This window comes from Ailuropoda melanoleuca, chromosome X (assembly GCF_002007445.2).
Source record: "Ailuropoda melanoleuca isolate Jingjing chromosome X, ASM200744v2, whole genome shotgun sequence".
NCBI lineage: Eukaryota > Metazoa > Chordata > Mammalia > Carnivora > Ursidae > Ailuropoda > Ailuropoda melanoleuca.
The window spans coordinates 83145325-83171617 of NC_048238.1; the positions used below are offsets into that span (position 1 = coordinate 83145325).

The 26293-nt window shown below is 41.2% G+C and overlaps 1 protein-coding gene across 3 annotated transcripts in view; it reads left to right on the forward strand.

Annotated features, from left to right (window-relative positions):
* DOCK11 (dedicator of cytokinesis 11) overlaps window positions 1-25675 on the forward strand; it is a 186565-nt gene extending 160890 nt beyond the window's left edge. For all 3 annotated transcript variants that reach the window (XM_034649107.1, XM_034649105.1, XM_034649106.1), the window contains 8 exons: window positions 1560-1682; window positions 5569-5682; window positions 6212-6358; window positions 15088-15298; window positions 15685-15875; window positions 16504-16604; window positions 18156-18294; window positions 22390-25675. In XM_034649107.1, the coding sequence (XP_034504998.1) occupies window positions 1560-1682; window positions 5569-5682; window positions 6212-6358; window positions 15088-15298; window positions 15685-15875; window positions 16504-16604; window positions 18156-18294; window positions 22390-22512 (1149 nt within the window). In that variant the 3' untranslated portion in view covers window positions 22513-25675. The remainder of the gene's footprint in view (window positions 1-1559; window positions 1683-5568; window positions 5683-6211; window positions 6359-15087; window positions 15299-15684; window positions 15876-16503; window positions 16605-18155; window positions 18295-22389) is intronic.
* The last annotated feature ends 618 nt before the right edge of the window (window positions 25676-26293 follow it).

Consider the following 26293-nt stretch of genomic DNA (forward strand, 5'->3'; position numbering starts at 1 on the left):
TTTGCTCTGTGAACGAAGAAAATCATGAGATTTTTAAGAAGGGGAGAGGGATGTGGTATGGGTTTGCCTTGGAATCAGAAGCCCACGGCAGATAGATTTATAAGTGCCAAGGCTGGAGGCAGGAAGATCGATTAGAAAAAAATAACGAAGTCTTGAACCTTAGCAGTGAGAGTAGAAGTGGAGAGGAAAGGTCTGATTTGAGAAATATTTAAGAAGTCAAACAGGCAGAAGTTGGCGATGGGCTGACAAGAGGAGGAGTGGAGAGAGAGTACATCGGTTTTCCAGGGCTGCCGTAACAAAGGACACACACGTATTGTCTCACAACTCTAGCATCTAGAAGTCTGAAATCAAGGTGTCAGCAGGACCATGCTCCCCTCTGACACTCTGGGGACAATCTTTCCTCGCCACTTCCTAGCTGGTCTCTGGTGTTCCTTGACTTCAAGCTGCGTTACTCCAGACTCCGCCACTGTAGTCACATGGCGTCCTCCCTGAGCCTCCGTCTTCTTGTGAAGATGCCAGCCATATTGGATTAAGGGCCCACCCTACTCCAGTATGATTTTGCCGTAATTAATTATATCCGCACTGACCCTATTTCCAAATAAGGTCACATTCTGAGGTAACTGGGGGTTAGAACTTCAACATCCCTTTTTGAGGGACACACTTGAGCCCATCCCAGGGGCTGAATCAAAACTACTCTTGAGTTTTCTAACGAAGGGTTCATAGGGTGTTGCCCCTGGCTGAGTAGGAAAAACACAAGTGAAAGAACCAGTTTAGGAAGAAGTTGAGTTCAAAATTGCCCAAAGAGCATACAGGAGGAGCCATTCTAGCGTTCAGTTCTGTAAATCTCAATAGCATCTCTTCGAGATAGAAGCAAGCTGTTAAGGCCCGTGGCTAGCAGCGGCCATGGGCTTCATCTTCTCATTGTTGAGAACGTGAGATGGTGGGTCAGAAAATAATTTGTCACAGCTGTTATTGTTCTGGCAAGGTCAGAGATCTCAATCTTGAGCTATTATCCTCTCATTCTCCCCAGTTTTAGGGCCAACAGTCAGGAAGGAAGCATTCTTTACCAAAATTGCTTCATTTTCATAAACATCCATATCGCTAACACAAGAGCTTGAAAGTTGTCAAATCTTCTTAAGACTGTTATATGACGTATAAATATAACTTCAGTATAAAAAAGAAACAATGAACATTCATAGGCTTAGTGGGATTTACCCCATCAGACATTCATTCGCTCCGTTTGGAACAAACAATGCATCCCCTTTTAAAGATACTCCTTCTTAATGGGTGACATTTGTAAGTACAGTTAACATCTTCATTGTGTGAGTAAGCAAAATAAATAGGTACACTTCGCTATTGTCGGGTTACTTTCATATTTTTAAGAAGGGTTTCCATTTCAAATATTCGAAGTATTTGATTTAGAAAATAGAGTTACCTAAACCCTACTCCTTCGGTGCACATTCTGTTTGTTCTCTGTGACCTTGAACTGGTTCAGGATTTATTTGCCCAGAACCCTCAAACCATCTCTAATTCCTGATTGCCTTTTGCTCTTAATGCAGGAAGTGTTGCTGGAGTTGCTGGAACAATGTGTGGATGGCTTATGGAAAGCAGAACGTTACGAAGTAATTTCTGAGATTTCCAAGTTGATCATTCCAATTTATGAGAAACGTCGTGAATTTGAGGTAGGTAGTTTAAACCTTTGTGTCATTGGCCTCAACTATGTTTTATTTGGGTATTGGGGAAAAAAATAGGTAGTTATGTCACTCTCCCTCTACTATGTGTCCTCTGAAAATTAGAAGGTTCATTGTATTATGGCATTTGGATTTTATTCTAGAATATAGATACTTAACTGTGTTGTTTTGACACATTTGTCCAATTTGAAAGTTCCCGTCCTTCAAACTGCTGGGAAAACCTAAAATGAGAATCCTACCTTATACATTCCTATAAAATTTCCAAATGAAATGAAAGGTAAAACATCCAAAATAGAAGTTTACATTTCGATTATATAAGTGGTTCTTAAAACCTTTTCATCTAGCAATCCCCCCCTTTCCCCTCAGGGCATAAAAACTTCAGTGTTGTCTTCGCCAAACCTTTGCTCAAAAAAGCTACGAAATTTCCATGTCTGCCTGAGAAGAGGCATAGGCCTCGCCTATTCTTTGCAATTCAATGGGGAGACTAAAGGTGCTGGCAGCTGACAACGGGGGAGGTAATTAAGACACTAGTAATAGTCCTACCAAGAGGAGTTTTTCCAATTTAGTCTGCCAGCCAAAGCTGTTGATAAAGGGGAATTAATAAAGACTAGTAGTATAATGAACACCTGTTGCCACCCACAGTGAATCGGAATGTTTTATATCCAAGTCTCTGAGTCTGTCATCATTTCTACCCCTACTGTGCTGGGTAGGGGTGATTTAGGATTCAAGCCCCCCCCCCTTTTAAAGCAAAGCTCTTTATTCTTAAGTATAGCAAGTACATGTTCATTGTTGAAGAAGTTTCCAGAAGGGAAACACATTTAATACCACCTGCATAGTGTTCTAATCTCTGCTTCAGACTGGCTCTGATCCAACTCACTTTTTCTTCCCAGGTTCTAGGCCTTTTTCTCTTTGCCATAATTTTGGTGTCTATGGGATATACCTGAAAGGTCATAATGGAGTTCAAGTGATTCTATTAGTAAGCAAGAGTTGAATAATTAAACCTAGCTCATAGAGGTGGCAAAGAATAGCCCATGAGACAAGAAAACAAATGGCAGGGGCGCCTGGGTGGCTCAGTTGGTGAAGCGTCTGCCTTCAGCTCAGGTCATGTTCTCAGGGTCCTGGGATCGAGCCCCACGTCGGGCTCTCTGCTTGGTGTCTGCTTCTCCCTCCTTCCCTCCCTCTCTCTCTCTCAAATAAAGAAATAAAATCTTTAAAAAAGAAAAGAAATGGCATTGCTCCTTTTATCAGAGCATTACATCCTAAGAACCTTTGTAAAATGCCCATAGGACCACTTTCTTACTAGCTCAAAGATCAGGCTGTTAGAAACCCAGGGAGCATTTTGCCACTCAATCAACTAATAGGGAAGAAAGAAAAATATATCTTCTCTACAAGTGAAAGGAAATGATATTTTCTACAGGGACACCACTCCTGTTTCCCTGGAGGCTTGTAAAGGTCTGTGCAGATCCCCCGGCATTCGACACGAGATGTAGTCATTGTTTCTAGGACACCGATGTATAATTTTTCACTGTATCTTTATGGGATGGGCTGAAAAGTGTCACAGATAACAGCCATAAAGATAAGGAAGATTTCCCTCCAATTGAGCTCAACTGTTTCTGTGCTCCCCCCTTTTTTTTTTATTGAGGTGAAATTCACAGAACATACAATTAACCATTTTAAAGTGCACAATTCAGGATCATTTAGTACATTCGTGATATTCCAAACTGACCACCTCTCTCTAGTTTCAAAACATTCTCATCACCCCAGAAAAACACCTCCTACCCACTAAGTAATCACTCTTCACCCCACCTGCCATTCCCTGGTAACCATTAATCTGCTTTCTGTCTCTATGGATTTGCCTATCCTGGATGTGTCATAAAAAGGGATTAATAAAGACATGATCTTTTGTGTCTGGCTTCTTTCACTTAGCATCATATTTAGAGGTTCATCTGAGTTGTAGCATGGATCAGAACTTCATTCCTTTTTATGGCTGAATGATTCTCCGTCGCATGGATATGCCGCAATTCGTTTATCCATTTATCCACTGGCAGACAATTGGGTTGGTTTCCCCTTTTGACTGTTATAAATAGTTGCGGTCATAGACATTCATGTGTAAGTTTCTGTGGGGCCATATGTTTTCATTGATCTTGGGTATATACCTAGGAATGGAACTGCTGGGTCATAGGATAGTTCTTTGTTTAACTTTTGGAGTAACCACCAAACTGCTTTCCCTTTTACCTTCCCCCCGGCAATGTGTACATTCCACATTCTGAACATCGCTTGTTGTTTTGGGTTTTGCATGATGAAAGCCATCTTAGTGGGTGTGAAGTGTTATCACAGTGTGGTATTTGATTTGTATTTCCTTATGACCAATGATTTTGAACATCTTTTTATGTGCTTGTTAGCCATTTGCATGTCTTCTTTGGAGAAATGTCTATTCAAGACCTTGGCCCATTTTTAAATTGGGTTGTTGGTCTTTTTGTTGTTGAGTTGTGTGAGAGTTCTTTTTTTGTTTTTAAGATTTTATTTAGCGAGAGAACACACATGCGCGCGAGTTGGGGGAGGGGTAGAGGGAGAGAGAGATTCTCAAGGAGACCCCCCACTAAGCACGGACCCCAACAAGGGGCTCAATCCCATTGACCCTGAGATCAAGACCTGAGCCGAAATCAAGAGTTGGACGCCCAACGGACTGAGCCACCCAGGTGCCCCTGAGAGTTCTTTATATTTTCTGATAGTAAATCTTTATCAGATCTGTAATTGGAAAATATTTTCTCCCATTCTATAGGTTGTCTTTTCACATTCTTAATAATGTTCTTTGCACAACGTACTCCCTTTTTCTGGGTGTGCAGATGCGTATGTTCTTTGCACACTTCTGTGAGCTTGGATAAAAGCAGTCCTCACTGAGGTGTATACTCTTATTTTTATAACTGCATTTTTTTAAGATTTTTTATTAATTTAGAGAGAGCACAAGTGCCGGGGGGGCAGAGGGAGAGGGAGAAGCAGACTCCCCTCTGAGCAGGGTTGTACAGGGCTCGATCCCAGGACCCCGAGAGAGCATGACCTGAGCCAAAGGCAAATGCTTAACTGAACCACCTAGGTGCCCCTGCATTTTTTGTTTGTTTGTTTTGGCTTCCTCTCCTGGTGGTCTGCTACATTCCTGGGCCTGCCATCTGTGCCTCGGACTGGAAGGATCCAGATCTGTCTGGCATCCCGTTGCTAAATCACTCCACTCTGCTTCGTCATCCAAAAATGGGAGAGGGAACTTGCCCCCAGCTTCTGCTCTTTCTCTGAGCTCGACTCTATCTGCATTTATTTTTATCTCCAGAAGTTTTTGCACAAGTTTTTAATTCCCATCTCTGCCATAAGGGCTCAAGCAAAGCATTTGGCTTCTCTTTTAGTTAAACTAATTCAAACATAGAGAAAATAGTCAATAGTACAATATGTTTAAAGTAGACATTACCACTGAGATGTGCATGAAATGAAGCAGGATATTTAGAAATACATAGATACGTATATATCATTTCCAGTTCTACCCTTAGACTTTGTTTTTAAGATTTTATTTATTTATTTGAGAGAGAAAGAGAGCACAAGTAAGAGGAGAGGCGGAGGGCGAGGGAGAAGCAGACCCCCTGCAGAGCACAGAGCCCCATGCAGGGCTCGATCCCAGGACTCCAGGATCATGACCTGAGCCGAAGGCAGCCGCTTAACCATCTGAGCCACCCAGGCGCCCCCCTACCCTGAGACTTAACATGGTTGAGGAATTTTGCCTAATTGTGACAAAGGGGCAGGGACCCCAACAAAACCATTTTGAAAAGGAAATAGCATTGCTTCCCCGACCCCCCACCCCCACCCCGCTGATTTGTATATTCTCCTTTTTCAGAAACTTACTCAAGTTTATAGAACTCTTCATGGAGCTTACACAAAAGTTCTAGAGGTTATGCATACAAAAAAAAGACTTTTAGGGACTTTCTTCAGAGTTGCCTTTTATGGCCAAGTAAGTATACTTCCGTTCATAAAGTTGTTTTTCTTTTGAAACATTCACCTTTGAATTGTGAGATTGCTGTAGCCGCGGGTGTTGGCTCTTGGATTCTGTCTAGATAGAGGGTGGATCACAGCAGCCGGAAGCCTCTGTAAGTGTAAAGGTCACTCTGGTTTCCTTCTCTAAATCCATTAGGTCAGAGTCCAACATAGATTTGAATTTTTCCCTCGGTTTCATTTTCTGTTGAACTTCTTAAAGTATGTATTAAATAGCACTGCAAGCTTTCAAATAAATACGTAAGTATGACAGGGAGTGAGAAAAACCCTAGTGTGGAGATCTTCAGACCAATTATACGTCCCTATGATGGCAAATTTGAAAATTCTCACTTATTTGAAACTAGAAGAGTGAATACACACCACGTGGCGTTTGGTACGATTTAAAATGTATTTCAAATATATTCTTGCTCGTTATTTTGTACACTTCGTTTAAGCGCTATGCTTGCTCCCACTATTTATAAGTGATTGTGTGTTTCCCTTTACAATAGTCTTTCTTTGAAGAAGAAGATGGGAAGGAGTACATCTATAAGGAACCAAAGCTCACCGGCCTCTCAGAGATTTCCCTGAGACTCGTGAGACTTTATGGTGAAAAATTTGGCACAGAGAATGTGAAAATAATTCAGGATTCTGACAAGGTAACATATACCCTGCATTTCGAAATCATTGTTTATGAGTTCCAAACGTGGTACACTGCTGACTTTTTTGTTTTTTAGCTGCTGAGGGAGAAGTATGGAAATAGAGCCCGTCCAGATAGCGAAAGAAAGGATGGGGGTTTTGGAGCCAGAGAGAGCAGAATTCAAATCTCCATTCTCTCCCTCTCTTTTTTTTTTTTTAAGATTTTTATTTATTTATTTGTAAGAAAGAGCATGAGAGAGAGATTACGAGCAGGAGGGAGGGGTAGAGGGAGAAGCAGGCTCCCTGCTGAGCAGGGAACCCGAAGTGGGGCTCGATCCCAGGACCTGGGATCATGACCTGAGCTGAAGGCAGACGCTTCACCGACTGAGCCACCCAGGCACCCCAAATCTCCAGTCTCTTGCAATTTGCTAGCGAGGCAATCATAGGGAAGTTACTTAACTTCTCTGTGCCTCATTTTTCTCATTAGTAAAATGGAGAGAATAGTAGTGCCTTTAGTGCATTTCCTTCTAAGCTAGCCTTAGTTCAGTAGTTACATGTGCAGTGAAGTAAGTTGAGGAGCGATCCCTTGGCCTCGCTCTAAAGCTTACCCATGCCACCAGGCCCTGCCAGGGCAGGATGGAAAAGGTTCCAGCAAGAGAGGCTCTTCCCTAGAGATGCATGGTGTCCTGTAGGCACCATTTGGGGAAAGCACTGTAGGAATGCCTGACCGTTCTTAGTCGCCCTAGATGTGCCCAGAACGAGAGCTGGTCATTAGGGCAGGAAGGACCCACCCAGTCCAGGATCTGCAGGCCACCACGGTATTTACCGAGTGACTAGGATGCAGGCGACTTAGCGCGAGAGGACGGCGTCGCCAGAGCCAAAGGCTCGTGGCCATGGTAAGGACACATCACAGCCCGTCATGAAAATGATCTCTTCACTTTGTAGGCTTAACTCATCTCTCGTGGAGATGTTTTTACCTTGACTCTCTGCCTGAGACATTTCAAAGTAGACATGCTGGTAGGTCCTAAGGTCATTAATATTTGGCACCGTCCCTCTATTTCTTTCTTTATCCGTGTCACTATTTTGTGTTGTTTTATTCAGTTAAGACAACGGAAGATTTTATCTCCCTGTAGCCAGATAGTCTCAGGCTCGTTGCCACACAACTGATACTATAAATGGAAAGTTAATTGAAAGCCAGGCTTGCTGAACAACATGCCGTTTTCTGCTTTATTTTGCCTCTGAAAACCCGGCGAGCCAGCGTGAGGGACAAACCAGTCTCAAGCAGCTGGACTCCTGACATTATTTGTGTGCACAATGTGGGAGGCATTCTCCGTTGGCAACAGACCTCATGAAGCACTTGCTACTTTGAACGTCCTTATTTCTTTCTCAATGTGTGCAAGTAAAAATTAAAAACACTCTTGTACCTTGCCAAAGAACAAAATCTGCTGAAGGGCACAGACAGTTCGAAGAGCTGTTCGGCAATATTTTCCAATATTTTAAACATATGTTTCCTTGGATCCGACAATTTCATGTTTAAGGGTTTTTTTAAAGGGGGGAAAGGGCAGAGGGAGGTAGAGAATCTGAAGCAGGCTCCACACCCCCATCATGGAGCCCGACCCGGGGCTCGATCTCACGACCCTGAGATCATGACCTGAGCTGAAATCAAGAGTCAGACACTTAACCCACTGAGCCACCCGGGCACCCCTCATGTTTAAGATTTTATCCTGTAAGTGGGGCGCCTGGGTGGCACAGCAGTTAAGCGTCTGCCTTCGGCTCAGGGCGTGATCCCGGCGTTATGGGATTGAGCCCCACATCAGGCTCCTCCGCTATGAGCCTGCTTCTTCCTCTCCTACTCCCCCTGCTTGTGTTCCCTCTCTCCCTGGCTGTCTCTATCTCTGTCTAATAAATAAAATCTTTAAAAAAAAAAAGATTTTATCTTGTAAGTGCCCACCACCATAAAGATGTATGATTAAAGGTGTTCATTGCTGCAAAGTTTGTATAGCAACCTGGAAGCAATCTAAATGTCCATATGGCTAAAGAAATGGTATTATCCACACAAGGATACACTAACCTATGCGTTAAAAAAAATGACATAGATTTGGAGGTGTTGATTTGAACCTATCAGGATATACTACTGAGGGGGGAAAAGAGTGAGGTGCAGGAAATCATGGCTAGGATAATCACATTGGTGTGTAAATTGATGTTCACAATAACTTGTATATGCTTAGGAAATTTCTGGACTGAGACATACAAAACTGTTAACCATGCTTACCCCTGAGGAGAGGGACTAGAGTCTTACATAGCAAGAAATTGTTGACTTTTCCTGTATACCCTTGAGGGCAGTTTGAACATTTTACCATATACGTATTTTACTTTCATAAGGTTAAAGTCAAGCTTGACCTCTTTTTTATTTCCCTTCTGTGTTTTGTCTTAGCCTAGATAATTACCTCAACTATCTCCTGAGGTTTCATAGGAGAAATCTGTCTTTTTTTTCCCCGGGTCTAATTGACACACCATGTTACATTGGTTTTAGGGGTACAACAGGATTCTGCAAGTTTATACCTTAATGCTCAAATGCAGCTCCCACCTGTCACCATACAACGCGATTACAGTGTCATTGACTATAGTCCCTGTGCCGTGCCTTTTATTCCCGTGATTTACTCGTTCCATAGGTGGAAGCCTGTATCTCCCTCTCTCCTTCACCCATTTTGCCCATCCCCCACCCCTCCCCTCTGGCAACCATCAGTTTGTTCTTTTTTTTTTTTAAGATTTATTTATTTGAGAGAGGGAGAGGCAGACTCCCCGCCGAGCAAGGAGTGTGACACGGAGCCCGATCCCAGGACCCTGGGATCCCCCAAGCTGAAGGCAGACGCTTAACCCACTGAGCCACCCAGGTGCCCCCAGTTTGTTCTCTGTAGAGAAATCTAGCTATTTACTGGAAGAGAAAAGAAGGTTAAGGCTTCTGGAGATAGGCTTTTAGATTTTTACGTAAGAACAAATAGAATGGATTTGGAGAAGTTAAGAGATGCTAAGAAACTTTCTATGCCCTGGATGTCCTCCTGAATATGTGGAGGGAAAAAAAGCATACAGAGACTGTTCCCCGAGAGGTTTTTGTTGTTTTGTTTGTTTCAATTTTCATTTTCTACGCCAAACACGAGAAAGGGCTATCATAAATTGCAATGACATTGACAAAGTCACCAACAACCAAGGCCCAAGTCAAATTGAGTTGGGAGAACACTGAAAGAGGGGCCTGGGCACAGTGTCAGGTTAGTGGGGAGACTGACGGAGGGGAGGGTATCGAGGGCCCACAGATGGAAGGTCTAGCAGGGACAGCTCTGAGATTTGCCTCCAGCAGCATAGCTTCTTAACGTGGAATTTAGGCTCTTCACGAAATGGTCCATAACTACCATAGTTTATGTCTCCGGAAAAGAACTATTCTGCTTTCCCGTGGTCCCTTTGGAGGACCAGAAGACCTAAGAAAGGATTCATGTCATCAAGAGTGCCCACCCTTACAATGTCAGTCACTTCTTGCGGATGTACGAATTGGTAAACTTTTCTGTAGGTTAACTGTGTCATATATATCAAAATCCTTAAAACCATGTAAATCTTTTAATGAAGCAACTTCTCTTCTAGGAATTTATGCTGAGGAATAAATCGGAAAATAATGCACGTAGTTTTAAATGCAAGGATGTTCATCAGAGCATTTTTTGCAATCGCAAAAAATTGAGAAACAACCTAAGACTCTATTGATGAGGGACTGGGCCTATAAATTGTGTCTATCCATACATCCATTAAAAGTCATGTTAATGACTGGGGCACCTGGGTGGCTCAGTTGGTTAAGTGTTTACCTTTGGCTCTGGTCATGTTCCCAGGGTCCTGGGATCGAGCCCTGCGTGGGGCTTCTTGCTCAGCAGGGAGTCTGCTTCTCCCTGTCCCTCTTCTTCTGCCTCCCCCCACTCATGCTTTCTCTCTCTCTCAAATAAATAAATAAAATCTTCTTTTCAAAAAAGTCCTGCTAATGACCATATAGAACTATAATAACTATAATATGTTTTTGTTACACATAACATAAAATTTACTATTTTGACCACTTTTCTGTGTGCAGTTCACTGGTGCTCCTAGCACCATGTTGGAAAGCGGCAAAAGTGGGCATCCTTGCTTTGTTCCTGATCTTAGAGGAAAAACTTTCAGCCTTTCAGCATTGAGTATAATGTTCACTATGGGTTTCTCATAGGGGCCCTAGATTGGATTGTGGAAATTCCCTTCTGTTCCTGGCTTGTTGAGTATTTTTATTATGAGAGATGTTGAGTTTTGTCAAATGCTTTTGCTGCATCAATTGAGATGATCACGTAGGGTTTTTTCCCTTCATTCTGTTTTTGTGGTGTATTACATTGATTGATTTTCATATGTTGAACCATCCTTGCATTCCACAAATAAATCCTACTTGGTTGTGGCATATAATCCTTTTAATATGCTGCTGAATTCTGTTTGCCAGTCTTCTGTTGAGGATTTTTGCATCAATGTTCATAGGAGTATTGGTCTGTAGTTTTTTGGTACTGTCTTTGTCTGGCTTTGGTTTCAGAGTTAATGCTGACATTATAGAATGACTCAGGGTATGTTCCCTCCTCTTGAGTTTTTCAGAAGAGTTTGAGAAGGATTGGGGGTAGTTCTTCTTTAAGTGTTTGGTAGACTTCACCAGTGAAGACATCAGGTCCAGAGCTTTTCTTCATCAGAAATTTTTTTAGGATTTTATTTATTTATTTATTTATTTGAGAGAAAGAGAGAGAGAGAACAGGGGGAGGGACAGAGGGAGAGAATCTCAAGCAGACTCTGCACTGAGTGTGGAGCCCAACATGGGGCTTGATCCCATGACCCTGAGATCATGACCTGAGCCAAAATCAAGACTTGGACACTCAACTGACTGAGCCATGCAGGTGCCCCAGAAAAAAATTTTTTAGGTAGTCTCCACACCCAGCATGGAGCCTGACATGGGGCTCAAACTCACAACCCTGAGATCAAGACCTGAGCTGAAATCAACAGTTTGTTGCCCAACAGACTGAGCCACCCAGGGGCTCCCATCAGAAAATTTTTGATTACTGATTCACTCTCCTTACTAGCTATAGATCTATTCAGATTTTTCTTTTTTTTATGGTTTAGTCTTGGTAGGTTTTGTGTTTCTAGGAATGTGTTCATTTCATCTAGTTATTTAAGTTGTTGGCGTACAGTTGCTCATAGTACTCGCCTATAATCCTTTTTATTTCTATAGAATTGGTAGTAACGTCCTCATTTTCATTTCTGATTTTAGTAATTTTGAGTGTTCTTTTTTTCTCAGTCCATCTGGTTAAAGATTTGTCAATTTCATTGATCTTTTCAGAGAACAAACCTTTGGTTTCATTGCTTTCCTCTATTTTTCTATTCTCTATTTCATTTACCTCTTCTTAGTCTTTATTTCCTTCCTGCTGCTAGCTTTGGGTTTAGTTCCTCTCTTTCTAGTTCCTTAAGTTGTAAAATTATGTTGTTGAATTGAGATCTTTCCCATTTCTTAATGTTGTGTTTATCACTATAAATTTCCTCCTTAGCACTGCTTTTGCTGTGTCCTGTAAGTTTTGGTGTCTTGTGATTTTGTTTTCGTTAATCTCCAAGTATTTTCTAGTTTCCCTTGTGATTTTTTTTCTTTGAATCATTGATTTTTTTAAGTGTTTAATTTCCACAAATTTATGAATTTTCCTATTTTACTTCTGTTATCGATTTCTAACTTTATCCCTTTGTGCTCAGAGAAAATACTTTGTATGATATCGGTCTTTTTAAATCTATTGAGACTTAATTTGTGGCCTGACATGCGGTCTATCCTGGAAAATGTCCCATGTGCACTTGAAAAGAAAGCATATCGTTGTTGGGTATTCTGTATATGTTTGGGAGATGTAGTGGTTTATTGTGTTCTTCAAGTCCTCTATTTCCTTACTTACCTTCTGTCTGCTTGCAGTATCTAATATTGAGAGTGGGGTATTAAATTCTCCAAGTATCATCGTAAAACTGTTTCTTCTTTGAGTTCTGTCAATTTTTGCTTTATATAGTTTGATGGTCTGTTATTAGGTGTGTAGATGTTTATGATTGTTTTGTCTTCTTGCTGTACTGAGCCTTTTATCAATACACAATGTCCTTTTTTTTTTTGTCTCTTGTGACCTGTTAAAACTTCAAGTCTATTTTGTTCAATATTAGTATATTCACCCCTGCTCTCTTTTGGTTATTATATGCATGAAATATCTTTTTCTGTTTTTCATTTTCAGCCCATGTATGTCTTTGGATCTAAAATAAATCTCTTGTAGACTGCATATAGTTGGATCATAATTTTTCATCCATTCTATAAATCTCTCTTTTGATTTCATTTTAATCCATTAACATTTCAAGTAATTACTGATCACGAGAGACGTCTTTCATTCTGCTATTTGTTTTATGTGCCTTATAGCTATTTTGTATCTCATTTTTTACATGACTGTCTTCATTTTGTTTAATTAATTTTTATAGTGAAATGGTCAATCTGTTTCCCATTTCCTTTTGACTGTATTCTTCAGCTCTATTTTTGTGGTTTTCTTGGGGATTATATTTAACATCCTAAAGTTATAACACTCCAATTTGAATTTATAACTGTTTAACTTCAAGAACATACAAAAAAATCTGCTTCTTTAACAGCCCCATCCCTACCCCTTTCAGTTGTTGATGTGGAGAATTATATCTTTATACATTGTGTGTCCAAAAAATAAACAAATAATTTTTTAATACATTAGTCTCTTAAATTATGTAGAAAACAAAATTATTACATGTGATGAGTGGCTTCTCTCTTGATTCTTTCAAAATTCTCTCTCTGTCTTTGGCTTTTGACAGTTTGATTTTAATGTGGTTCACTGTGGGTCTCTTTGACTTACCCTACTTGGAATCTTTTGAACTTCTTGGATTTTTATAGTCATGCCTTTTCTCAAATTTGGGAAGTTTTCACCCATTACTTCTTCAAATATTACCTCTGCCCCTTTCCATCTTTTCTCCTTTCAGGGACTCCTACAATGTGTGTGTTGGTCCACTGGGTGATGTTCCACATGATTGTTATATCTTCAAGTTCCCTGATATTATTTCTGTCTGTTCAAATCCGCCTTTGAATCCCTCTAGTGAATTTTCATTTTACTTATTATATTTTTCACCTCGAAAATTTGTTTGGTTTCTTTTTAAGTTTTCTACCTCTTTGTTGATACTGACATTTGTCCATACATCGTTTTCTTGACTTTCTCCACATCTTGGTCATCAAGACAGTTGTTTTAAAGTCTTTTTCTAGTAGGTCTACTCTCAGGTCTTTTTGGGGGATAAGTTTCCATTGGGTTGCTTTTCTCCTTTGAATGTGCCACACTTGTCTATTTCTTCAGGTGCCTTGTGATTTGTTGTTGTTGTTGTTGAAAACTGGACATTTGGATCTGATACTGTGGTCATTCTGGAAGGCAGATTCTCCCCCTTTCCCAGGATTTGCTGGGTTTGGGTTTTAATTGTTGTAGGCTGTCTCTGTGCCGTGGATCAGCCTGAGGTGTAAACTTAGGGTCTTCTCAGGTCTTTTCTGAACTCATGGCTTCCCCTGGGCATGCGTGGTGCATTTCTAATTTCCCTTCTGTATGTTGTTGCTTTTGAGTGTCCTTGTCTTCAATGCCTGGCTCCCGAGAGGGGAAAAAGAAAAATAAAGGGGAGAGATCTTTTAAATCCCCTGGAAGTCACTTCAGCCAGGGGGCAGGGAAGTACAACAAAAATGGCCACAGCAAGGGCACCTGGGTAGCTCAGTCCATTAAGTGTCTGCCTTCGGCTTGGGTCGTGATCCCTCAGCAGGGAGCCTACTTCTCCCTCCCCCTTTGCCTGCTGCTCCCCCTGCTTGTGTTCTCTCTCTCTCTCTCCCTCTGTCAAATAAATAAGTAAATAAAATCTTTTTTTAAAAAGGTTTTTAAAAAAATGGCCACAGCCCCTTTGTACCTCTGTGACCAGAAACAGCAGTTGGAGCACAGATCCCCGGTATCTGGAGGACAGGGTCCTTCTTGCCATCTGGGCTCCTGCACGCTGTTCCAGGAACATGGGGCTGGGGAGTAGGATATGAGCAGCTGCCATTGCGCCAAGAGCTGAAATTGACCGAAATCAAGATTCACTGCTGTTTTCTGTCCAAGCCTTCCCCTACAAGTTGCAAGCTTTCAATAGACTCCAGAGTGCCAAAATAGTTAGATCAGACAGACTCTGCCAGCGTAAATGTTGTCTAGGTAGGAAGATAGAGTCCGGTGCTCTACCACCTTCCCAGAATCCTCTCTGTCATATGTTTTTATCAAGGTAGAATTCAAATGTGCAGTTAACCTTTTAAAGATATTTTTAAAGAATCAGATTATAAAACAGTGTTTAGTATGACCTCAGCTTTGTAAACAATATGTGCCTAGAGAAAAGATTGGAAGGAGATATATGAAAATGTGAATAATGGTCCTTGCTGACTGCTAGGATTATGATTTTTATTTTCTTCCCCCATTCCTATAACTTCCAAATAGGTTTCTGTAATTTCTTTATAATCAGAAGGAAATTATCCTTCAAAAAAGAACAAAGCTCTCCTCCAGGTGTATATCCAGTTGGGAACACAATCATAATAACAACATTCCCCAATTGATCTCAAAGGAGTTAGTGGCTTACATTTACCCCCTTTTCCCTTCCATCGAATAAAAAACAAAACTTTCTTACTTTATAGGTAAATGCCAAAGAGCTCGATCCAAAATATGCTCATATCCAAGTCACATACGTGAAGCCCTACTTTGATGACAAGGAACTCACAGAGAGAAAGACCGAGTTTGAAAGAAACCATAATATCAACAGATTTGTTTTTGAAGCTCCTTATACATTATCCGGCAAAAAGCAAGGCTGTGTAGAGGAACAATGCAAGCGCCGTACAATCTTGACTAGTAAGTAGGGCTTTGCGTGATAACATTCTGTTTGACTTGGTTCTTTTTGATACACACAAGTAGCAGCTGGCGAGCAGGAAGATGTAAACTGCAATTGTGACCCTTCATTGTTCTGCTGTTCAGTCACTAGCTTGCACAAACACGGCCACGTTATATCCCATACTTGCCCCATATGTAACTCGTGACTGATTGCTGCAGGGTGTCTCGTAACGAGAATTTTCCCCTCAATCCCGAAGTAATAAGGTGCTTTCTGATACCTTAGGGTATTGTCTTGAGAACGCATGGTGGGGGCAATTAAGCGCAATGGAGGTTTTTTTCCTTTGACTTGGCTGTTTGAACACATGATTTTTTTTCAAGATAATAAATCAATGTGAACATTTTAACAGCTTCCAACTCCTTTCCATATGTGAAGAAGAGGATCCCTATAAACTACGAACAGCAGATTAATTTAAAGCCCATTGATGTTGCTACTGATGAAATCAAAGATAAAACGGCAGAGCTGAAAACACTTTGCTCCTCTGCTGACGTGGACATGATTCAGCTCCAGCTGAAATTGCAGGGCTGCGTTTCAGTGCAGGTATGTGGGCTGCTGAGTGTGTCCTCAGAGGTTCCTGAGCGTGTCCTCAGTGGTTCCTGGTGCCTTGCTTTCATAAGGGCGCAGAGCAAGCAGTCATGGCACTTGTGCGTTCGGCTCTTACTGAGGGCGAAAACCCGTGCGCCGTTCTCAGTGAACCTGAAGACATTAGGCTCAGTGTCCGTCAGTGTTGTGCTGTGGCAGAAGACTTTAACACAAACCCCGTGGCGGCAGCCACGCTCTGTTTCCATAGCCAAAGTCATTAAGTCACTTGTTAGAATATCGTCTTTGCAGATGATCTGCTTTAGTCTTTTTTTTCCAATAAACTTCTAGTAAGAATAGTTAATGGGGTCCTCAGAGGTAGATTTTTAATGGATTTAGGGTTTTGTTTTTTTTTGTTTTTTATTTTTTGTTTTTTTTAGGAGAAATGCTGGGGCGCCTGGCTGGCTCAGTTGGGGAAACATGCAACTCTTGATCTCAGGGGTTGTGAGTTCGAGCCCCATGTTGGGGGTAGAGGTTACTTAAAAAAAAAATGAAATCTTAAGAAAAAAATAAAAATAAAAAGAGAAAGGCAGAAATTACTTTTCGATCGCGTTCTGACAACTCTCATTTTTCTCTCTTTGTTCTTTAGGTAAATGCTGGTCCATTAGCGTATGCAAGGGCTTTCTTAAATGATAGTCAAGCTAGCAAATATCCACCTAAGAAAGTAAATGAGTTGAAAGACATGTTTAGGTAAGTGCTGTGTCCTTTTCCCTTGAGTCCTCTACCCTTTTACGCCATTTTCTTCTTCACAGAAAGCAAAATATTCACCCAATAACATCCCTGCGAAAAAGGACATTCTCCTTTCTCTTTTACAATATGTGAGTGACCTTCTAACGGTACTTCAAGTAGCGAGGAAACACACTATCTCTTTCTCGGGGCACGACACTAACAATGTCCTAGCATCCCCGAGAGATGAGATATGCCAATTTACCTTATTGCTTTGCATATTGTGGCACAAATGCAAGCCCGCATTCGACTGTGTGCTTTCCTCCCTTGCCTGATCGACTTCATCTTGCAGCATTTCAGACCATTCAGGGTAGGAATAAAAGTGGAACTGGAAGGGTTAGATAGGCTTTCTCCTGTCCTGTGTCCTTACGTCCGCTTGGAATCTGCTGGTCCAGGGCACGTGATACCGTGGCTCGCATGTGTGTCCCTGTAGGCTAAGGCATGTCTGAATGGTCTTGCATTAGAAAACAATCTGCTTAATATATATATATAAAGTTTACATTCAGAATAAGAGAGACAGTTGAGTAAAATAGGCTAAGAGGAAGGATGACAACTCATCCACTCATTTGCTCCTGACTTATTCCATGTACTTTTCCAGTCTGCGTGTTATCAGCTGTTCCAGGTTGCAGAACAGCCAGTAGGCACTCATTCGCCAATATTTATTAATGCCTGGCGTGTGCAGAAAGATTCTACTAGTTGCTATGACAGGGATACAAACCCAATGGGCAATGAGGTACTTTGTCCCCTAAGACCTACGCTCTGATTATGGACAGTACACACAAACGCATGGATGATGGACAAATGCTTTTACAATAAGTCGTCAACTCTGTCCCCACTTTTTTAAATTATTAAAGTACAGTTGACAGACAATGTTATTAGTTTCAGGCGTATAACATACTGATTTGACAATTCTCTGTATTACGCGATGCTCGCCATGCTGTGTGGTCACACAATCTGTCACCATACAACGTTATTACAATATTATTGACTGTATTCCCTATGCTGTACTCTTCATCTCCGTGACTTATGTATTTTATAACAAGAAGTCTGTACCTCTTAATCCCCTTCACCAATTTCACCCATCCCCCCCATCTTTGTCCCCATTCCCAGCCCAGGACACAAAATTCCTGCCTGTAACACCCAGCACTGTACTGGGTACATAGTAGCCCCAAATAAATTATTTCTGAATGCACGACCCATTATCTACAGATGCAAATTAACGTTAGCACAAGTTTAGCTGATTTAATATCATGTGGCTGAGCAAATAGTCTTTCTAGAAGGTTGATGTTTTGAGCCAGGTTTTAAAGGAGGTAAGAAACCAAAGGGGAAAGGTGGGAAAGAAAGGAAAAGGTATTTCGGACTTGGGAAGTGGCGTTAGCAAAGACACAGTGAGAAAATACAGGATTCCAATCTTCCCTCTAGGCAAGCCACGTTTAAAGCAAGTATCAAATTGATGGTCAGCGAGACTTTCTAGGAATAAATGATGAAACCCTTCTCTTTGCGCTCTGTCCACAGGAAATTCATACAGGCATGCAGTATTGCCCTTGAACTAAATGAGCGGCTAATTAAAGAAGATCAAATTGAGTACCATGAAGGGCTCAAGTCAAATTTCAGAGACATGGTGAAAGAATTGTCTGACATTATCCACGAGCAGGCAAGTATTAGGGTAGTTAAAAATGAAAACATGATCTGGGGCCACTGAAGTGTTACTTAGCAAAGTCTATTCTTTCAAAATGCGTTACCTTGAAATTACTCCGTCTGTATTTTCAAATTTCTTCCTATTATCTTTAATCGTTTAAAAGATATAATGCAAATCGAATTTGAAATAATTATCTGAAGCAATTGCTAAAGCAATTATCAGTAATAAGCCATTTTGTTCTTTGGGCCACAATGCTATTAGAAGTAACTAGCTGAGCAAATCTGAATTGATCTACTGGAAACGTGGGTAAGAGTCTCTCAAGAAGGTCCTAGAGAAGTGAAATGATTGGCACAGGAGCCCAATCCCTAAAAGAATATCTCTATCTTGGCCGTAAGAAACTGTAGATACTATCGTTTAGGTGAGATACTGAGGGACTTCCAAAATGTGAGAAATGTTTTAGTGTTTTCTTTCTTTTTTTTTTTTTAAGATTTTATTTATTTGGCAGAGAGAGACACAGCCAGCGAGAGAGGGAACACAAGCAGGGGGAGCGAGAGAGGAAGAAGCAGGCTCCCAGCATAGGAGCCTGATGTGGGGCTCGATCCCAGGACTCTGGGATCACGCCCTGAGCAGAAGGCAGACGCTTAACGGCTGAGCCACCCAGGCGCCCCTGTTTTAGCATTTTCATCTATGACTGAGTGTTTGTGACAATTGCAGCTAACTTAGTAAAACCACAACCTGAAAAATATGGAAGCCAAGACCCGTTGACCACTTACAGCCACATTGTGTCACAATTAAGTAGTTAGGACTTTTATACACCTGAGCCAGTCAGGCACCCCAGGACTTTTTAGACACCTGTTTGTCTTAAACCCATGTACTCCTGGGTGATCCTGGTAAACTTCATTTTTATGCTGGAGTCCTGACCACTCTCTACATGAATCGTCACTCAAGTATTTTAATGTCTCCAACATGTTTGTAAAAGTCCCAGCACGATGGTCTAGTCCCTCAGCGACTAAGCCTATCAAGGTTCCCTTCCTTACTCATGAAAACAGCCAATAAGAGAAATATTTGCTTCTGAAACTCTTCAAACTCTGATTTTTTAAGAAAGCAAGGCTTCTTCAAAGAAACAAGGATAACTACAACCCTTTAGAGAACACAGTCTCAAAGCTCATTCCAGAACCTTCTCTGTCCTGGTAGCTGCATTTCAGCAATTGCTTGCTGTGGGAAATTTAGTTACAGTTAGCACAAGGTTGCACTGAATGGCCAGAAGTCTCATTTGCCACCCACTGTCATCTCAGCATGAAGATGTCAGTCAGCCAGACCTTCATCATCCCACCTGTTCAGTGAGACTGCTTACCCCAGTCTCCTACTTGCCCAGTCTCCATGTCTGGGAATCTCATTGGCCTGAGGAGTCCGGAGTCAGTGTTCTATTTCTTCTTTTTGCCATCTTTACTTCTATTAGCCCATTTAGGAGGGAGTACAAACGGTTCCAAGGCATCCCTCTGCTGTTCAGTGTTCAGGGATCCTTTTTTGTCTTCTTCCCAAAGCAGCCGGGTGATCAGGACTGGGAAGGGAGGAAATCATTCCAATTTCTTTATTCCCTGTGTCTCGAGCTCAGCCCATGAGTAGTGGAGGGGTGTATACCTTTCTGTGCCATCACTGCTCTGAGGCAGATAGACGACATAATTTGTTCCTAGGAGCTGTCCAGTGTATGGGTTTCTATTCTTCGTAGTCCATAGAAAATCAGCAAAAACTCCTTCACAAAAGATACAACAACGACACACATAGTTTTAAGCCAGTGTGTCGTATATTGCACGCAACTGCATGACCTAGCCTGAAACTCCAAATTACTCAAATGGAAAACAGATTATTCAGTTTACTGTTATTATATAGGTGATCAAGATATTTAAAGCAGCCATTTTATAAAGTTCCTTTCCCCCCAAAGTGTAGATTTTGCAAATCTGCTGTCCTATTTCCCATCTGTCTCTCTCATTTTTTTAAAAGATTATTTATTTATTTATTTATTTGACAGAGAGAGACAGCCAGTGAGAGAGGGAACACAAGCAGGGGGAGTGGGAGAGGGAGAAGCAGACTCCCCGCTGAGCAGGGAGCCGATGCGGGGTTCAATCCCAGGGTCCTGGGATCATGACCTGAGCCGAAGGCAGACGCTTAACAACTGAGCCACCCAGGCGCCCCTGTCTCTCTCATTTGATTCCCATAAACCGTGGCTATTTTATTGAGTTGGAAAGACCAGTATTTTAGACCCTTGATATTATATATTGATAGATAACCAAGAAAAATCTTAGTTTCTTTTTTAAGTTTTATTTTATTTACATTCAATTAATTAGCACATAACGTATGATTCGTTTCAGAGGTGGAAGTCAGTGATTCGTCAGTTGCATACAACACCCAGTGCTCATCCCATCACGTGCCCTCCTTCATGCCATCCCCCCACGCCCCTCCCCTCCACAGAACCTCCGTTTGTCTCCCATGGTTAAGTGTATCTTTTGGCTTGTCTCCCTCTCTGATTTCGTCTTGTTTTATTGAAAAATCTTCAGTTTCTATTGGTTTATATTTGTGCGAGCTGTCCTGTCATAATGCATCATATTTAGGTGTGCCCTGTTGGCGTTACAGTGAATTTTTATCATTCAGTGTTTCCTGTTAGATTCTCACAAAAGAGGGCCTTTATTCAGTCCTACACTTTGAGATACATTATTTCCCAAAGAAAGATAAAATAATACAAAATAAGGCAAAGTATAGCTGTATGGTACAATATAAATTATTCTGTTGCACCCCAGAAACGATTACTTGACAGAAGAGATACGGTCTCCATATTCTTCGCCCTCTTCAATGTAATCTGTCAGAGTGTAACAAAATATACAGTTCTTTGTGAAACTTCTTCAAGCTTTTGACTTTTAAAAGGAGACTTAAATAAAGAAAATCTTTTAAAAATTAAAATGGGCTTTATATTAGCTTAAAATTATGAATTGCAGATTTCGTTAGAGTCAGTGGTGGCCACTGTAGGGTCTGGTATGTTTTGTTTTCTACACAATGAGTTCCATATTGTGTTGTCACATCTGACAGGTGTGAATAAACAATTAGTCATCTCTTAAACCTCTGCTTGGCTTCCAGATTAGTGTCATGAGTTATGATTTTTGTAAGAGGAAATTTCTCTATTATGGACTTTCTATAAGACCTAACGTGTAGCAACACAAATGACAGGACTCATTACTGTCACCATAGACCAGTTTGTGGGCTTAACACTGAAGTTTCAAAGCTAACTTGAGAACCAAGTATTGAAAGCTTGAGACCTAAGTTGGGATCATACAGTATAGAGGTTGGATGTGATGTATATGGTATTCTTTACTTCCATCTTTTTTTAAGTAGGCTCCACACCCAACGTGGGGCTTGAACTCATGACCCTGAGACCAAGAGCCGCATGCTCTACCAACTGAGCCAGCCAGGCACCCCTTCTTTTCTTCCATCTAAGCAAGCGTATTTGATCACACAAAATGGAAAGTTTTTCAAATATCTATACCGATATGAATATATATGTTTATATACTTACGGGATATAAAATTTACACTTTATATGTGCGAAGTTCTTCATTTCCATGAAAAGCCTTCTGTATCAATTAACTTACATAGTTCTAGTGTGTCTTTAGAACAGAAATATGCACTTGTGACTTTATTTAAGAATATTTTCCAAGGTCTCCAGGAAAGGAGCATGGGTATCTGTGTGTTTGAAAAGCCCCACGGGTGATTCCGAGAACCACTGTTAGGAGCCCTTGTTATGATCGTTCATTTAAAAAAATATATATTTTAAAGATTGCATTGTCTGTCACTTTTTCTTGGATTTTGCATTTTACAGTCTTTTGCTTTTCTTAATGAGTAACCAGATTTTTTTCTGCTTTTTTGCTATGCCGCCTTTGTAATACAGCTTTGAAGACTTAAGTCGGTAATGTTATTCTTTGCTCTTTCTGTTTTATGTCATTTTAAATAGCTGCGTGTCAGTGACAAATTGAAATATGCCTGTAATTTCATATCCACATACTTTTTTGACCGTGGTTATTTTGCTTCATGATAAACATGCCGATTTTTTTCTTTGCCTTAGATCTTACAAGAAGACACGATCCATTCCCCCTGGATGAGCAACACGTTACATGTATTTTGTGCAATTAGTGGTACATCAAGCGACAGAGGTTATGGTTCCCCGAGATACGCTGCAGAAATCTGAGGACATGTGCAAAGCGACAACAAGACTGACCTTTCTCAGGAATAATCAGAGCTGCACAAATGTTACAATTTGAAGATTTGATATACACGGAGTGTTTCATCCTGACACCAAAATTTTCATGCTTTCAAACAGGGTGCTTACATATTTGTAAATATTTAAGCAACTTGAAAGTGCCTGGAAAATTGCACCACTGTGCTTGGTTTGTACTTTTTTAGGAAAATCTATATACGGAGAAGTAGAGCTCAAAAACGTTAATTCAATTTGCTTAATTATTGCTTCAGATGATAATGGTACTGTGTAAAATTGTATAATGGAACACAATAAAAGGTAAAGCTTATTTGTAATTAGAAGTGAAGGAAATAATACTTTGAACTTAGCATTTTTCTTGACAGGAAGCTCAATTCATGATCCTACTGATCCTTGGAGAGAAAAAAAAAATGGATAAGATTTCCATAAAACGTGGATGTTTCCAGTTGGGGAGGTAATCTGAACCTCTGCCTGCTAGTGGTCAAGGCGAGACTAAAGGAAACAGAAGGGTTATTTTTAAAGGGGACTTTCACAAGGACAGACTGTACATAGAAATACCAAACGTACTGTCCCTTCACGTTTTGATCCAGTCATGCTAGGTGATCAAGGTGGTCTCTCTCTGCTTCCAGGACAAGGGAGTCACATGCGACCTGGCTTTCCCTAGGAAGTGGCATTTGTTCCCGGAGCTTCATCCTCTGGGGCTATCCGTAAAGCTAAATAAAACATTTCCAAGAATTTACAGTCAGTGCCTCCTATGCGACTTCAAAACTTTCAAGGTATCAGAGTCGGGGAGGCATTTTTTCATCATGACTATTTTTCTTTTCAGTGCACAAGATCAGCAAGTATTTTGAAAGAACTGGATGGCTGCAGTATTGGGGGGGGTCGGGGTACGTACCCACCGCAGATCTAATGACTGCTAGCTAGGGATTCCATCTCTAACTTTGAAGACCTCTCAGACTCCTGACGTCATTCAGGAGTCACCAAGATGTAAAGAACTTTTTTCGGAGCTTGAATTTTCCATATAATTTTGGCTGCCTTTCCTGTAAACTTTAAGGTCTAGACATATTTTTCTTATAGAGTTCAGCCGATTTTTCAGAGGAGGAAAAAGACACGGAAGTCTAAATGGATTGCTGGGAGCCTTGGCTTTTTTAATGCTTTGTGACGAAGGAAACCTTAGAGATAATGCTTCTGGCGTGCCGTTTTTCTTTACAGGTCATCTTCAAGCTTTTAGGGGAGCGTGACATTATTTATTGAAGGTTTACTTTTGTATTTTCACAGGGGATTCAGGAATATTTCAGAAGCAGTTTGTAATTCCTTAATACCCTGGAGTAACCCCAGAGAGTTCATGTCACCTTTGAAGTCATTAGATTTGGTTGGTGTGTGTAAGGAGCCGGCACCTGGCGCAAATGCTGCTACGTGAGAATGAGGCATCTCGGGGAAACTGGAGTGCTCTTGAGCCAATAACTAGTCTCCCCACGGCCCCCAGCACAGCGTGACGGACCATGGGTAATTTTTTGTCCAGTATCCTAAGTGACCGCTGTTCTCGAGGAGCTGGCAACATAGTGGGGGCAAGATAGACACAAAATTAAATATAATGCAAGAATTGACAACATACGCCAGGAACAGTTGTCTGTGAGCATCTCCGGGTCAAGGCCACTGCCCATAACTTGTATCACATCCAAGGAATGAGACGTCACTGGATTGTGGTGTTCAGGGACGGTCTCGTGGCCGAAAGGGAGTTCTGAACAGGCTTTCAAAAATGAGTGGGTATTCTGGGCAGGAGGAAAATAGTGTGCAAAGGCGTGAAACGAATTAGCAGAAGTTCAGGGGATGGCGAAGAGATGAGTTTTGTCCAAGGGAATGATAGATGGTGTAAATCTAGAATGAAAACTTGGCCCTAGCTGGTGGAAGGCCTTGAATGCCAGGCTAATCGTGTTTGGACTTTACTCAGTAAACATGGGAGAGCCAGGCAAAGGATTTTAGACAGAGAGATCACTTGATTAAATGTTACTTTAAGATATTTAATCCTTTGTGTTGCTGTCAAGTGTTTTTGAGGCAGAGAGAGATGGAAATACGGAAATCAATTTGCAATCATCTAGCTCAGAGACCCTAACCTCCTAGGTAAGAACCAGCATGGAGAAGAAATGACAAGAACAAGAGACATTCTGTGGGAAGACCGGACCTGAGTTACCGATGACTAAGGAGACAAAAGGAAGTGTTAAGGATAATTGTGTGTCCCATGGCCACTGGGTTCTCCAGGTCGTGCCACAATTTCACTAGGTTCCTCTGTCCGACTTTCAGACTGAGAGCATCGAGCTGTTGAGGGCGAGGTGGGCTAGACTGGAGGAGGCCAGGAACGCGTGTTTGGAAACACGGCATCTATCAGGTATCACCATTTATATGGTTGAATGATTTTATGAAGTGATTTAGCCTCTACAAATTAATTCACATCAAAGTACGCATTTCTGCTATATCGACTGTTTCACAGTTCAGCTTGAATCCAGTTCCCCCTGGAAGCTTCTGTTTCAGTGGTCTTTGAGCATATTATAAGACAGGAACAAGTCACCATCGACAGTGTTTACTGTCACCAGTGGCATCGGGTCTATGGACGGGATTGTTATTGTTATCATATTTATGTGATCTGCCTGCCTATATAAATATTGTAACCATCTTTTTAAAAACGAAATAGAAAGCAGCTGTGGTAGCAACAGTCTTGGAACCTTGACCACCATATCATAGAGCTAGAGGTGACTCACTGGTTAATTAACAAACTAAATAGGTCAGCGCAACAACCCAGGCTTTTTATATATAAATACTAGTTGTATCTGAGATGAAGAATCCGAGTGACATATTGGAAGAATAGGCATTTCCCAACTCTTCGAAATATTAATAATCAGATAAGTATTTTAGGTTTCTGACCCACAAAATGGCGGGCTACCTTCAGTCTTGGTCTTGTGCTAAAGGAACGCTACTTCAGCTATTAAAACACAAAGGGAAAGGAATAGAATAAAAGACGGTCAGGGATGGGGAATGGGTTTGTGTAACAAGGCTATTCCCCTAGCCTGAAGGTTGGCCAATAAGAGCGCTTTGTTTATCTGGTTCCATTTACAATAAAGGCTTTTTTCCTATTCCCTAACCACGTAATGGTCGCTCTCTAAGCGTATGTGTGTTTATCCAACTCCTGGTTGAAGTTGTGACTAAATTCAAAAAAGAGTTTTGCCTCTGTGTATGGCATTTGAAGACTTACTCTGATATGCTCCCCCCCCATTTTTCCTCTATCGAGCTCTAATTCACATGCCGTACAAGTCACTCACTGAAAATGCATGATTCAATGGTTCTCAGTATATTCAGAGTTGTGTAACCATCACCACAATTAATTTTGGAACATTTTATTTCCCCAAAAAGAAACCTCATACATCTGAGGGGCCACTCCCCATTGCCTATGAATCACCCCCCTCCGGGCCCCTGACAACCACGAATCTACTTTCTGTATCTGGCTTTGCCTATTCTGGACATTTCATATAAACGGAATCCTACAATACGTGGCCTCTTGTGACTGGCTTCTTTCATTAGCATGTCTTCAGGGTTCCTTCATGTTGTAGCCTGGATCAGTTCTTCGTTCCTTTTTACAGCTGTATAATACTCCTTTGTATGGATACGCCACATTTTATCTGTTCATCAGTTAATGGACATCTGGGTTATTTCCATTTGAGGACTATGATGTATGCTGTGAACACTTGTGTACAAGTTTTGG